The sequence below is a fragment of the Strix aluco genome, chromosome 11 (assembly GCF_031877795.1).
Source record: "Strix aluco isolate bStrAlu1 chromosome 11, bStrAlu1.hap1, whole genome shotgun sequence".
In the NCBI taxonomy this organism is placed as follows: domain Eukaryota; kingdom Metazoa; phylum Chordata; class Aves; order Strigiformes; family Strigidae; genus Strix; species Strix aluco.
Genome location: NC_133941.1, coordinates 18,511,041 through 18,523,426, shown reverse-complemented (window position 1 = coordinate 18,523,426; position 12,386 = coordinate 18,511,041). Strand labels below are relative to the sequence as shown.

Below are 12,386 nucleotides of genomic sequence, written 5' to 3'. Positions count from 1 at the left end.
GTGTCTCCTCAGAAACCTTGGTGCTGTGTGTTTATGGTGAAATACAGGGTGATTTATTCAGAGGCTTGAAGGCTGATGAGAAAGGAAGGGGCTGACAGTAACGTGGGAGAATTGATAAGGGCAGAAGTGATGTCGGCACACTTCAACCCTCAGATCAAATCTGGTGCTGCTTGTTTATCTCCTGTTTTCATAAGAAGTGGCTGAAATTCCTAGAAATTGGGGTTGGGGAGGGGAATGACTTGCTTTTTAAGTTGATGCATTTTGACTGATGGAGTCGTGTGCTGTCTGAGAGTGTGTGCTGAGAGTCCCCCTTGCTGTGTGCTAGTGAGGTTTTCCTTTTCTTTGAGCTGGACTGAAGAGACTTGTTTTGGAAGTGAACTCCAACAGATGTGGTTATAAAACCACTGAAACATTATCTAATGTCTTTGTGACATCTGCCAACATGCTCATGTCTCCTCAAGTGCATTTAAACTTCACGTTACCAGCTCTTTTAGGGAGTTACTGAGTCCTTCCAGTGGCTTAGCTGCTTACAGACAGGATCAGAATTAGCTTGATAGCTGTTGGTGTTAAGGAGTCATTTCCTAGAGCGTGCTCCAAACGAGGAGAGACAGGCTTCCCTCCCTTCAGGTTTCATCAGTTCTTGTGTGGTTTATGACCTCTGTGTGGTTCTGGTTTTTTCTTATACTATATGCATAAAGACTAGAAGAGATAGTGGATTAGAGAAATGTGGTTTAAAATGGTGGTTAGAGGAAGAAAAGTCTTAAAAAACATAACATTGTGACCTGCATATGGTGTACAGAGACTGATTGTCCTACTAGACCCGGTGTAATCTGGGTCTTAGAGATGGTTTTTCACTGGCAGTGGAGATCCTGCTTTGAGGTATCTGAGGGATGTGGGCTCTGCGAAGCACATAGTGGCTGGGATGAGGTCTAAGCCTGGCTTCTGACTTCTGCTCATGGGCTGGGACCTTTCCTTGTGTTTTACAAAACATTTTGAGGAAACAAGCATTAGAACTTGCTCATCTTTTGCCTTATGTAATAGCCGTGTGTGAAGTAAAACTACGACTGAGACTCTTGCTTTAAAATCTTTTTTGTCTTTACATTTGCAGAATGTAGGTGTGGATCGATCGCGAGAAGAAGCTTTGAGGACAGTACCTAACCACCTATAGCTCCAGTTCCCGGGGCAGCAGCCCTTCCTCCAGCGCAAGAGCGTTAAGTAGCAGCTCAGGTCCATGGAGAATGGAGAAGGTGTCGCTGAGCACCCAGCGAGTTGGAACGAATGCTCCTCCCCTTCACTTTAAGACATTTCGAATGTGATTCAGCTTCTTTGGAGAACACCTGTAGTTGTGGATAACTCCCAGTGCCGAAAGGTATCAGTAAAAAGATTTATGGGAAGCAGAGTAGAGTTGGTTTTAGATTTTTCGTATGTAAATTTGTGCAGTTTCAGTGGTTTTTATTGTTCATCTGTGGATACTGCAAGATGGTTAATTGCCCGTGTCAATTTTACTGTCAGATTTTAACTAGATTTTACTTTCTTTTTAAAGTGTTTTTCTAAGAGTTCCTCTTATTTTTACTGTGAATGATTGCCTAGAATTACATGGAGATTTTTTGGATGGCATATTTAACATAGATGAAATTCTACATTTTGAGCATTGGAGGCTTCATGTTGCGAAACTACTTTAAATGGGAAAGCCTGTCAGCTCGGGTAGCTTTTCTGTGTTTTAAATTGAGCTTGTTGTCAGCCACAACTTAAATTTTTCTGAAATGGGGAGACTTTCCCTTTGGAAAATAAAAGCCTTAAAGTTAGATTAATCTACCTGAAAGATTCTGCTGTTTTAGCAAGATTTTAACATTTTCCAGGGGCCAGCTGTATTTTGGAGGGCAGCAGAAGACAGAGTGTTAAGTGGGGGACATGAGTGGAGTATAGCTGGCAGCCTGGGTAAGGAATTGAGAGAGACAGACATGTCCTTTCTGCTGCAGTTACAGGAGGGGATGAGCAGCTTTTCTGAAACAGGAAGGGAGCGGAAAAGGATTCAGACTGTCAAGGGCTGGAGAAGCTGCTTGTCTTATTAGTGCTGTGATTTATTTTTTTTTTTTTTTAGGCAATTTTTGGAATGAATTTCAACATAAAAGTATATGTTTCTCTTTTATAGCCACATTTAATACGTACATCAGGAAACAGTACAGAAAGGTTAGGTGGAGTTTAACCATTCTAACAGCTCATGCAAGAAAAACACCAGGTAAATTCTGAAATTATTTTTAACACTGGCACACCTGCCTTGGGTTTTTTTTGTGTTGTTTTTAAGCATCTTCCACCATCCTAATTCTTCGCTGCTCTTTCATACCTTGAGAAACTCCAGTGCTAAAAATGGAATTTTCTATGTCTGTTGAGGCCACGACCTCTAACTGTACTAAATCAATGTGTATTTTGTATGTGTGCTACCAGACAACTGAAGTGAGCTGCCAGCGCTGCTGCTGGCTCTTAGTTCTGAAATGAGGAGAACTATCCTTTGGTAGTTGGACTGTGTTTTTTTTTCTAAGGACTTCTCTTCAATTAATTGAGCTTTTATCATGTATGTTGTTGGGGTTGTTTTGCTGGTTTTTTTTTCTTTTTCTCAATTCCTGTGTGAAATACTGGGCCCTCGTAACGTAGATTTGCAGGCAAGGGCTAAATCGTCTTTTGTTTGTGCAGGGTTTATAAAATAACGTGCTGCTGTCGTGATTTGTTTTAATAAGCTAATTTCAGCAATATATTCAGCTCTGGAAGTAAGCCATACTGTATTGCTGGGTTCCGTTTGAGAAGAGGAATGTGTAGGGTGCGGAACGACCAGAAACACTTGCTTCAAGCGCTGCTGTCTAAAGCTTTGTGTGTGCGATCCACGTGTTCGGTAACACCCATTTCAGATCTTTATTAATTCAGCTGTGTCTGTAGTTATTGTGTGAGGAGAGAGACCACACAGCGCTGCTCAGAGAAGTTAATTTATTGATGCGTAGTTAACAAAGCCGCCTTCGTGGCAGAAATGTAGAAGTAATTTCCCCTCCCGATTTGATGTGTGTTCAGCGTGGGAAGGCCGGGCTGTGCTCCAGGCAGACCTCCACCATCCAGCTGTGACCAGGAGTTGTTAAGCAGTTTTTAAATTGAGAAAGTCAGAGTTGAACTGTAGTTACAGAGGGCAAATCCCAGGAGACTGTATTAGAAAAGCAGGGTTTTACTGGCAGACTGCGGTACTGCTTGCGTTGAAGAACTGTGGTGGAAGGAAAGGTTTCCCCTGGTGAGAGCTGAGCCCAAGGGCCGCTTCTCTTCACTGGCAAGCATGGCTTGAGGTGTCTCCCCTCTCTCCTTTCTTCATTTTACCTCTCTCAACTTTCAGAGGTGCTGTAAAATTCCTTGAGGCTAAATGTTTTATGTATAGTAGGTATTTTTATAGCCTGCTTTTGAATATACTGTGATGAGTGTTTTACTAAGTTGGGTGTTCAGTAAAAAGAATTGTATACAAGTGTAAATAAACTGTTATGCTGATACTTGAAGAGGAAAAAAAAAAAAATGAAGTTGTCTGTTCTACTTTAGGAAGGTATTAAATCACTGACTGCATCGGACCCTTTCTAGCTGGCGAGAACAAGCGTAGACAATGAATGTAGCTTTGAAGTGAGTGATCGGTTCTCCCTGGGGCACAACCACCTTTCCAGAAAGGCACTGTTAAGAATTGCAGAGTATTGTCACTGTCTGAAAGCTGCGTACGTCCCCTGCTCCTGACAGAACCGTCACTGACAGGGGAGGTGAAAACCCTTGTCCTGACCCTGTATATTTGTACCTGTGTTTATTCTACTGTCTTCTGACTGTTAATGCACTTGCTAGCTCAGATGCGGTCTCTCTCAAATGGGATTAAACTGTCTTTTCTTACATCGTTGGCCTTCGTCGTAATCTTTCAGACAAATGTAATCGTTTGACCTTTGATCCAAGTAATAAAGATCAAATGCTACAATGTGTGCTGATGTGTGTTTCTTTCCATGCCTGTTTACAGCAGCCAAAGTGCCAGGTGAGTGTTCCTGCAGGGCAGCAGCTTCCCACAGCTTTTGGAAGCGTAGGAAGTGTAGCTTGGTTAAGAAAGCTTATACACCGGCATAAGAATTAAGTTAATTTAACCCTATTGGTTATTTTACTTTGACAAATAATTTAAGTAACATAGTAACTGAGGAAGAAGCTGGAAGAATTGATTAAATAAATACAAGTCAAGATTTGCACGCAATGGAGGAGAAAGGTAAGACTTTATTAATTTTACCCGGTCATTGGTGATTTAAGATCTGGTCTACCCTGTTCTTACATTGTCTTCCCCAGGCTGCTGCTTTTTTGAGAAAGTTGAAAACCAACAGCTAAATGCTGCCTTCCAGTACAAATGTGCATGTGTAGGTTAGGTAGATGGCAGTGAAGTTGCAGGGGTACTTATCATTCTGAAGGATAAGGACAAAATTAAGTACTGCTTTGTGGTTTAAAATTGTGTACTCAAATTTTCATGTCTCATAGTATACAAGTGTTCTTCAGCAGGTTCTCCTCTGGCCACTCTGGAAGCTTCTGCCAGGGCACCATGGCAACCATCACCGTGGTGTCCCACATGCATCACGGCAACGGGTCAGGAGAGCCCACTAGTACCAACAGTCAGCAGGTGGCAGTTGGCCTGGGCTAGCTGACTGGTAGGACAACGCCTGGCTGTCCAGGGCAATGGCCAGCGAGGGAAGCTTCGGTCCAGCTGGGACAGAAAAAATGGAAAGAGAATTTTCATCCCTCAGCTTTCCACAGAAGCTTTGGAGCATAGTGGAAAGCGACAAGTTTCAGTCCATTTGGTGGAGCGAGAGCAGAAAATGCGTGGCCATCAATGCGGAGCTCTTCGAAGAGGAGGTGCTGAGCAGGGAAGGACCTCTGCGTGTTTTTGGCACACAGAAGATGAAGAGTTTCCTGCGGCAGCTGAACAACTATGGATTCACCAAAATGCGGCGGGATCGCCAAAGATCTGCCTACCTGCCTGAGTTCCTGGCAGAAGAAGCAGCGGCTTCTGCTCACCACCAGGTACAGCAGTTGCTCTGCACATCAACTAATGCTCACAATAGTCTTGGGGGAGAGACAGACCTACACATCAAATAAGGCCTTGCAATAGAGGAGGTGGGGATGGTAGCACACGGCCTGGTTTTAATTTCCTCCTCAGGTCATTTTCAGGAAGGTTTGAGTTAGTCTTTCTGACTAGTAGGAATGCAGCTAAAATACAGTTTGGTTGTATCCACTGAGTCTGAACCCGTTAAATGGAAAGACAGACTCAGCATAACCTGATTTCTCTCAATGTCTTTGCTACGCGTCTTGCTGTACCAAATCTGAAACCTTCCTGGGGCAGCTGCTGAATGCCGAGGAGATACATCTAAGGACCATAGTATTGCCTGCTTGCTCATATCCACACAGAAGCTGCTGAAAAGTCATGGTATTTGGCTTTCAAAAGCAGTTTTTCTGCTTTTGAAAATTCCTACACTGCTCTGTTCCTTGACGGCAAAAGCCCAGGAGTGGCGATGACTGAACAGAACCATCACGTAACATTTTAGCCTGAGCTTTAGGCGTCAAACGCCTCTCAGAGTCCTTTTCAATGCCCATGCTCGTCTTTTGACACTCAGAGTCTTAGTTCTCGTAGCTTGGGGTTTTCCAGCCTTGAGATGGCGTCAACTAACTCTTCACCTTTGTTTTTTTTAGATACTCCACTACTATAACCCCAGCTTTAACAGAGAGCATCCCCACCTGCTGGCACAGTGCAAGAGGATAGTTGGCCGCAAACGGAGAGCCCCGAAGGCACCGGAGGTGGACAAAAGGCACCCGGCCAGCAGCCCAGATGGTCAGTCTGCAGGGGACACGCCAGCATCTCCACCCGTGCTGACCATACCCACCAAGCGACGGGCTGAATCACCTCCCAGCCTCGGCAGTGCCCATCCATCTCCACAGGCAGCTGCTCTCACACCTCCGGAGCCTGCCGGAGCAATAGGCAACGTGGGGTTCACCCTCGGCCAAATCCTGGGTGGCCTCCAGGATGCTGCTGCCGCTTCTTCACTGATTGCAGCGCTCATGCTGGGAATAGCCACAGGTCTGGCGGAGCCACTCCAGAGCCAAAGCCCAGCAATCCCCCACTGTCCCACCTGCACCTGCAGCCTGCTGCCATTGTGGCCCAGCCTGGCACATCCTAGAGAGAGCGTGGAGAGTGGGCAGCAGGGCATTTAGTTAGTAGTGTTGATAATAGATAAAGCTTAATAGAGTTGGTAAGAAAATGAGCCTAGTAGAGTTGGTAATAAACCTTTGGAACATAAACCTTTTCCAGTTGCCCTGTCCTGTTTGTGCAGCACAGCCCCAGGGAGAGTTCCTATTTCACCACCCACAGACCAAGCAGAAGCAACTGATCTGCCAGCAGCTGAACCATTCCTGGTCAGATCCCAACCTCATTGGTTAGCACTAGAGAGTAAAAGCCAGGATGGGTGTTGCATGGTGCATGCACCCGGGATACTCTTCCCCATGACAGCTATGAATGAGAGGTCCTCTCTTCTGCAGAGACATTCTCCCAAGGCCATGCCACGAGATCAGGAACTCGGAAGTCCTGGAATTCTTTAGGTGACACAGCTGGGCCATAGAGCCATGGCTCAGCCTTTCCCAGGAAGAGACAGCCCATTACCCAGTGACTGAAAGTACCTCTGGTAACAGCATTTATCAAGGACCAGTTCAGCAAAGAAGATTTAACTGAAGGATCTAAACTAGATGCTGCTTCATGCCATCCTTCCTTTCCACTGAGCAGGAGGTTCATTTTTTGGTGAGAGCTGGCTTGTCACACATGCTGCGAAGGATGGTCCTCACTTTGCAGTGGTTTACATTAACCAGCATAAGACATAAGGGTGCAAGTTTCCAAGTCCCCAGTCAGTAAACACACAGTGCTACACAGCACACTCCCATCACGGAGAGATTGCCCAAATTATGGCCTAAGATCAGACAACTGAGCATGGGATTCCCCCACCCAAAGTCGAACATCCAGATGAAGGGGCCAACATCCTCGTCTAAGCTGGAGCAGGGAAGCAGTGGATCATCTCATGCCTTCTCCCAATTAATTGCTTTGAAATAGCTATTGCTGAGTCAGCAGCTGGGTTACAGAAATTGGTGCTATTTCATATCATTCTAGGGCTGAAGTGGTTTGCATATAGTCATCCAGGAGAAAATCAAAGTGGGGTGCTGGTTGCACACTGCAGCCCTCTGTGTCCAGTGAGGGGCTGGGGGTCCCGCAGTCCCCCAGCTACAGCCGCACAGGCACGTCTTTTCACCCCATCACCTCTGCTCTCTGGCTGCTCGCCATCATTTCCCCTTTTCTCATCCTCTTCCCTCATTACCCCCCTTCCTATGTGCTTCCCCATAAATTTTTTCTTTTTTCTAGCTTCTCTGAGGCGTAACACTCCCAGACCTTCTGGCCCAATGCACGGCCCTTAGCAGCATCCTGAGGCACTGCCGGTGCCACAGGGGGACCCTCCCTCCCCAAAACATGCTGTGGTGAAAGACAAGGAGACGCTTGTGGGTGCCTACCAGTTTTATTAGCAGCCCTGCGATTGGGTTCCCAACCCCACAGCGAGGGTACTGGGGCACAGGGCGGTGTCACCCTGCCCACCCCGGTGTCCCCAGCATGGCGGGGGGGAGGGTCACTCAGTGAAGCCCTGGGTGTCGCAGTGGGGTCCCTGCCACTTGTCGTAGCACTGACATCTGAACTCCTTGGCCAGCCGGGTGACGTCGTCACTGGACTCCAGGCTCTGGGCCACCAGCCAGGGCTTGCCAGCTTGCAGGTCGATGGCGAAGCGGAAGGGGTCGAGGTGGAGGAAGCCCTGCTTGTTCTCCTGGCGCACGCAGCGGCCCCGGCCGGAGCACAGGCTCTGGCTGCACAGATCGGCGCTGGCTGTCACGTTGACGATGTAGTGGCCCAGGGGCCCCTCCACGTAGTCCTTCAGCCTCAGGCACATCTCCTGCAACGGCACGCGGTGTCACAGCCCTGCGCAGCCGTGGAACGGGGCATCCCCGTGGGCAGTGGCATGGTGCCACCAGCTGCACTCACCTTGGAAGTGCTGTAGTTGAGGCTGCCCCAGAGGATGATGCCGGCAGCGCCCTGAGCCGCGCTCTCTCCGATAGTGTTCATCAGGTCCTCCTGCACCCAAGGGGAGAGAAGGCAACGGTGCCCAAAGCCCTCACAATGCCCCGGCAGAGCTGAAGACTCCCCAGTGCCAACCCATCAGCCTGACAAGTGCCCACCGTCCCCCACGTCCCCATCACCTGGGAGAGGAAGTCAACGGTGCAGTCAAAGGCGATCTGGGAGTAGGGCAGGACGGGGATGCCGCTGCTGAGGACGCCACGCTGGACAGCAAAAGCCTCAGCCACGCGGTGTCAGACATAGGCGAGTGCCTTGTTGGTGCCGTTGAAGGAGGGAGGCAGGTAGATGCTGGGATAGAGCGCCCGGCTGCTCTCCCAGAGCCACCCCAGCTCCTTGTTCCTCTGCTGCTCCACCGCCGGGCACGTCCCGGTGTAGGGCAGGCTGTTAAAGTTGTTGTTGTAGCAGTTGGGGAAGCCGTAGAAACCCCAGTAGCCGTCGGGACAGAGGGTCTCGCCCCACAGCCCCCCGGTGCTCCCACCCCAGCGAGGCTATGCCAGGGAGCAGGGGGACCCCTGTGCCCCCCCCCCCCCAAATCAGCCCACACCCCACTCACACTCCACCCAGCTTTATTCGAGGTAAAGCACTTCAGTGTGGGGCAGCGCACAGGGGCTCAGCACCACGCAGCACCCGCTCCCTGCCCCCATGCCCCCCTTGCCCCTATCCCTCTCAACAGGAGAGACCCCCTCACCCACACCCCACCCTCCCTCCCCATGGGGGCACCTGCCCCACAGCAAGGAGGGCAGATGTGGGGCAACCACCCAGCTCTCCCCCCCCCATTGAGGGGCAGCCCCGCCATAACAAGCTGCCTCACAGGCAGGCTAGGGATATCTTAAATAGGTCCCCTGCACCACCACAGAAAGCCACTTGTATCTTCCCTGCTGGGTGGAAGAAGTGTTTTCTTTAACTCTACTGTATATTTTATATCTGGGGGGAGGTGATATTTGTTTTAGAGCTTTTAAGCTGCTTCCTGGACAAAGTTCTTTAATACCTCCATCTTCCTGTGGTATGAGGGTGGCCCAGACCGTGATGCTTGAGCACACGCAGCCGTTTGCCCTCGAGGTGCCTGAAGCTGTGCTACCCGGGGAGCTTCCCGTGCTGGTGGCTGTAAGGAGCAGGGCTTCTCCCTCTGCAGGCGGCACAGTTAACCTGTTGCCCGTGGCTAAACTGCACGGTGCTGAGGAGGAGGAGGAGAAACAGCATAGCTGCTCCGCGGAGGAAAGGAGGTGTCTTGGCCTGGGGGCCGTGAGTGCAGTCAGGCTGTTGGAAGGTGAGCTTGTGGCAACAGGAGGGGCTCCAGGTGGGCCAGTCAAAGGGCAGCTGAAAGCGTTGCTGGGTGAAGAGCAGGGTCCCTGCTGCGCAGGTCAGGCAGCCCTTGCTCCAGAGAGAAGCAGGTGAAAGTGCAGTGAGCAAATGCTCCCCCAAGCAACTACTCCTGCTCCCTGTAATTCATTACAGCTTCCAGCCGTCCACATGCCCAACGCTGCTGGCAACCACATGTCACTTTCTGCTTGGGCACAAGCATCCAGCGCTCACCTTGGAAAGCGGAATAACCTACTGAAAAATGGCAAAGCAGAAAGGACTGAGCAGGTCCCTGGAAGGGGGAAAAAAGAAGTTTGCTGCTCTCCCTGGCAGCAACTCGCAGCACGGTGTGTGTCCCCCCTCTGCCAGGGGTTTGTGTGCGTGCGGTGGTAACTAGGCAAGCCCTGTCTGTTTGGAAATGCCAGCTGTGGTCTGACTATTCCAGCCTCCAGCTACTGTACACTTAGATGACATCCAAGTCTCGCTGGCCTTGCCTGAATTATAACAATAAGCTAAAGCTGTTCTTTAGAAGAAAAACAAGGCAGCACTCTATTTTTCTGAGTCTCTATGAAGTCTTATTGGGGAGTGAGCGGCTTTCTCCTGCTTTCAGCAGGATTAACAGTCTGAAACTACCCAGAAGCTACAGGGTGCTCTTAAGAACTCTGTAGCATTGTGTAACTGTGGGACAAAATGATACTCACCAGGACACTGTATTTCCTGCCTGCTCAGTGGTTGAGAAAATTAAACTATTTGCAATAGTGTTACAAGATACAGAAAGCTTTTAAGAAGCAAAAGGCCTTGCTTCATCCTGTATTTTAAGAGCTGGCTGCAAGAAGAGTTTTGGAAAGAGCTTTGCAGTAATTACATTAGCTTTTCTTTCTTGTTAATGGTTAAAAATCAAAATTCAGAAGTAGGTATTGCAGCAAAGCAGGATCTAGTTTTGTGCCCTTTTTACAGCAAGTAGAAGGAGCCACAGCTGCCGTATTAAAACCAAGCAACTAAAACCAGAAGAAAGCAAGATGTTTCTGCTCTGGCAGACCAGGCAGCTGGTACTAAGGCTTTACACCATCCTTACCTGTCAGTTTTCTCCTGGTAAGCTGCTGTGACCATGTTGCATATTTCTATTAACAGCACCGAGCAGATTCCCACAAGAGGCAGTGTTACAGTGTGAACCTCTGCTTTTGCCTCATTCTCCTAAAATAGTTGTGGGTTTTTGTAGTCTTTTATTGTAGTTTAAAGACAACTGGAGTTTACTTGTATATTTCTAGGAAAAAAATCATAAAGTCATCAATGAAAGTTTAATGTAACTTTCTTTTAATTGAAGACAAATAAAAGAACCAAGGGCTCAAACACTTTTTAAAAGTTCCCCAATGTCTTCTCTCGAGCAAAATATACAGCATATATATATATAACATAACTACATTCAAGTACCAAACAATTTACATTTTCCCAAATAGAGAAAATAATGCACATGATTCACATACCTTAAACCTGACCATGCATAAAAACACTGCTGATAAATCAGCAGTCGGACATAATCACACTACTGTGTATTATTATTCTTAAGTATTGATGTTGTAATCAGAATACATAACACTTAGCACTGGGAGGTTTCGGTTTATAAAGTTTAACCCTGCTTTAAAGTCCAACTCTGTTCAGAGACTTATTTGTCTAAAATCTGTTCAAATTTAGGGTTAATAAAAGAAAATCCATCAAACGCAGACTGATCCATGGACTCAATCAGGTTTTTGTCACTGTAAGACAATTTTGGCTTCTCACTCAGAAATTCTCTGTCGAAGTTGTTGTAGTCGCTTGCTGACTTCTGTGTTAGAGAGGGAAGATAGTTTGAGACAAACTTTTTCACTTCTTCAGAACAAATTTGCTTAAATACAAAAGGTTAGGAAGTTGTGATTGAGCTCCCTCCCTCCTCTCCCTGGCCCTTTAGAGAAAAATCTTTTTTTTTTTGCCTACTGTAACAACACTAAGATTATAACTGGGCAGTTGCTTATTGTTGTTAGTTGAAAACAAATAGCACCAGGTCGCTTTGGAGAAGAACGACCTGGATTTGCCATAACGTTTCATAGGTTTACCCAACAGTTCTCTATTGACTAAAGCAATGCAGCTCTTCACTTACATTTAACCCCGGTGTTTCTTGCCATTAACCAAAATTTGTAAATTCCTGAAAGCATTTTACTGTCTGTACTTGCTGATGCCCTATTGCAGCTGCTTTGTGTCTGCATAAAATATTTATGTATGTTTCATAAAAATTCCTATTACTAAAGACCATGCTTTGCCCTCTGAACCTCCCAAGGCTACTGTTTTAGGATCCTACACTTCCACATGCATTTCTGTGAGAACATGCAGCATGAAGCCTTCTGTTCTCAAACAGGATAAACTCCTCCACTGAGTACGTAAGTACATTTTAAAGAGACTGTGTTACCTCCAGATAATTTTACCTGTACCAGTACTGCATGGAGGAAAAGTGGTTTGGATTTTTAACCAAGTGAGATGAAGCAGCAGCATCCCACAGCGATGCAGACTGTGAGTAACACACGGTCTGTTCTTCAGATGTTTTTTCAGGTGACATTAGGCATGTACACAACAAACAATTCTCTATGTTCAGTAGTACAGAGAACGCATCTTTTTGCCCACTTGGGACTCTTGGATGAGTTTGAAACAGCACAGACGTAATGCTTGTACAGAATGCCTGCAGGGAGTTACCAACTGCGTAGCCTCAAGTTATTGGTCATTCTCCCATGTAACATCACAGAAAAGTGCAAGAAACTCAACAGTTCTAACACTGAGGAGAATGGATATCAGAACTATTAGCTGATTTTCCTGAGGATTAGATTAGTAAAGAAGCTCATTGAAAGAGTATAGGAAAACAGTC

The 12,386-nt window shown here is 47.2% G+C and overlaps 3 protein-coding genes and 1 pseudogene across 14 annotated transcripts in view; 2 read left to right on the top strand and 2 right to left on the bottom strand.

Annotated features, from left to right (window-relative positions):
* Window positions 1–3,982, top strand: part of LOC141928359 (6-phosphofructo-2-kinase/fructose-2,6-bisphosphatase 4) — a 53,514-nt gene extending 49,532 nt beyond the window's left edge. For 8 of the 9 annotated variants that reach the window (XM_074836434.1, XM_074836436.1, XM_074836438.1 and 5 more), the window contains one exon: window positions 1,109–3,982. Coding sequence is in view for 1 of the 9 variants with exons in the window: in XM_074836432.1 (XP_074692533.1) it covers window positions 1,109–1,168 (60 nt within the window). In the remaining 8 variants the exon portion in view is untranslated. The remainder of the gene's footprint in view (window positions 1–1,108) is intronic. The other variant, XR_012624736.1, reaches the window with a different exon arrangement.
* An 81-nt stretch (window positions 3,983–4,063) lies between these two features.
* On the top strand, window positions 4,064–6,246 carry LOC141928086 (heat shock transcription factor, X-linked-like). Its single transcript, XM_074835749.1, has 2 exons — window positions 4,064–5,061; window positions 5,728–6,246. The coding sequence occupies exons 1-2, from the start codon at window positions 4,717–4,719 to the stop codon at window positions 6,244–6,246; spliced, it is 864 nt and encodes a 287-aa protein (XP_074691850.1). The 5' UTR covers window positions 4,064–4,716.
* A 1,328-nt stretch (window positions 6,247–7,574) lies between these two features.
* LOC141928085 (hyaluronidase-1-like) lies at window positions 7,575–9,191 on the bottom strand (annotated as a pseudogene).
* A 1,596-nt stretch (window positions 9,192–10,787) lies between these two features.
* PRKCD (protein kinase C delta) overlaps window positions 10,788–12,386 on the bottom strand; it is a 67,181-nt gene continuing 65,582 nt past the window's right edge. For all 4 annotated transcript variants that reach the window (XM_074836428.1, XM_074836427.1, XM_074836430.1 and 1 more), the window contains one exon: window positions 10,788–11,318. In XM_074836428.1, coding sequence (XP_074692529.1) covers window positions 11,160–11,318 — 159 coding nt within the window. In that variant the 3' untranslated portion in view covers window positions 10,788–11,159. The remainder of the gene's footprint in view (window positions 11,319–12,386) is intronic.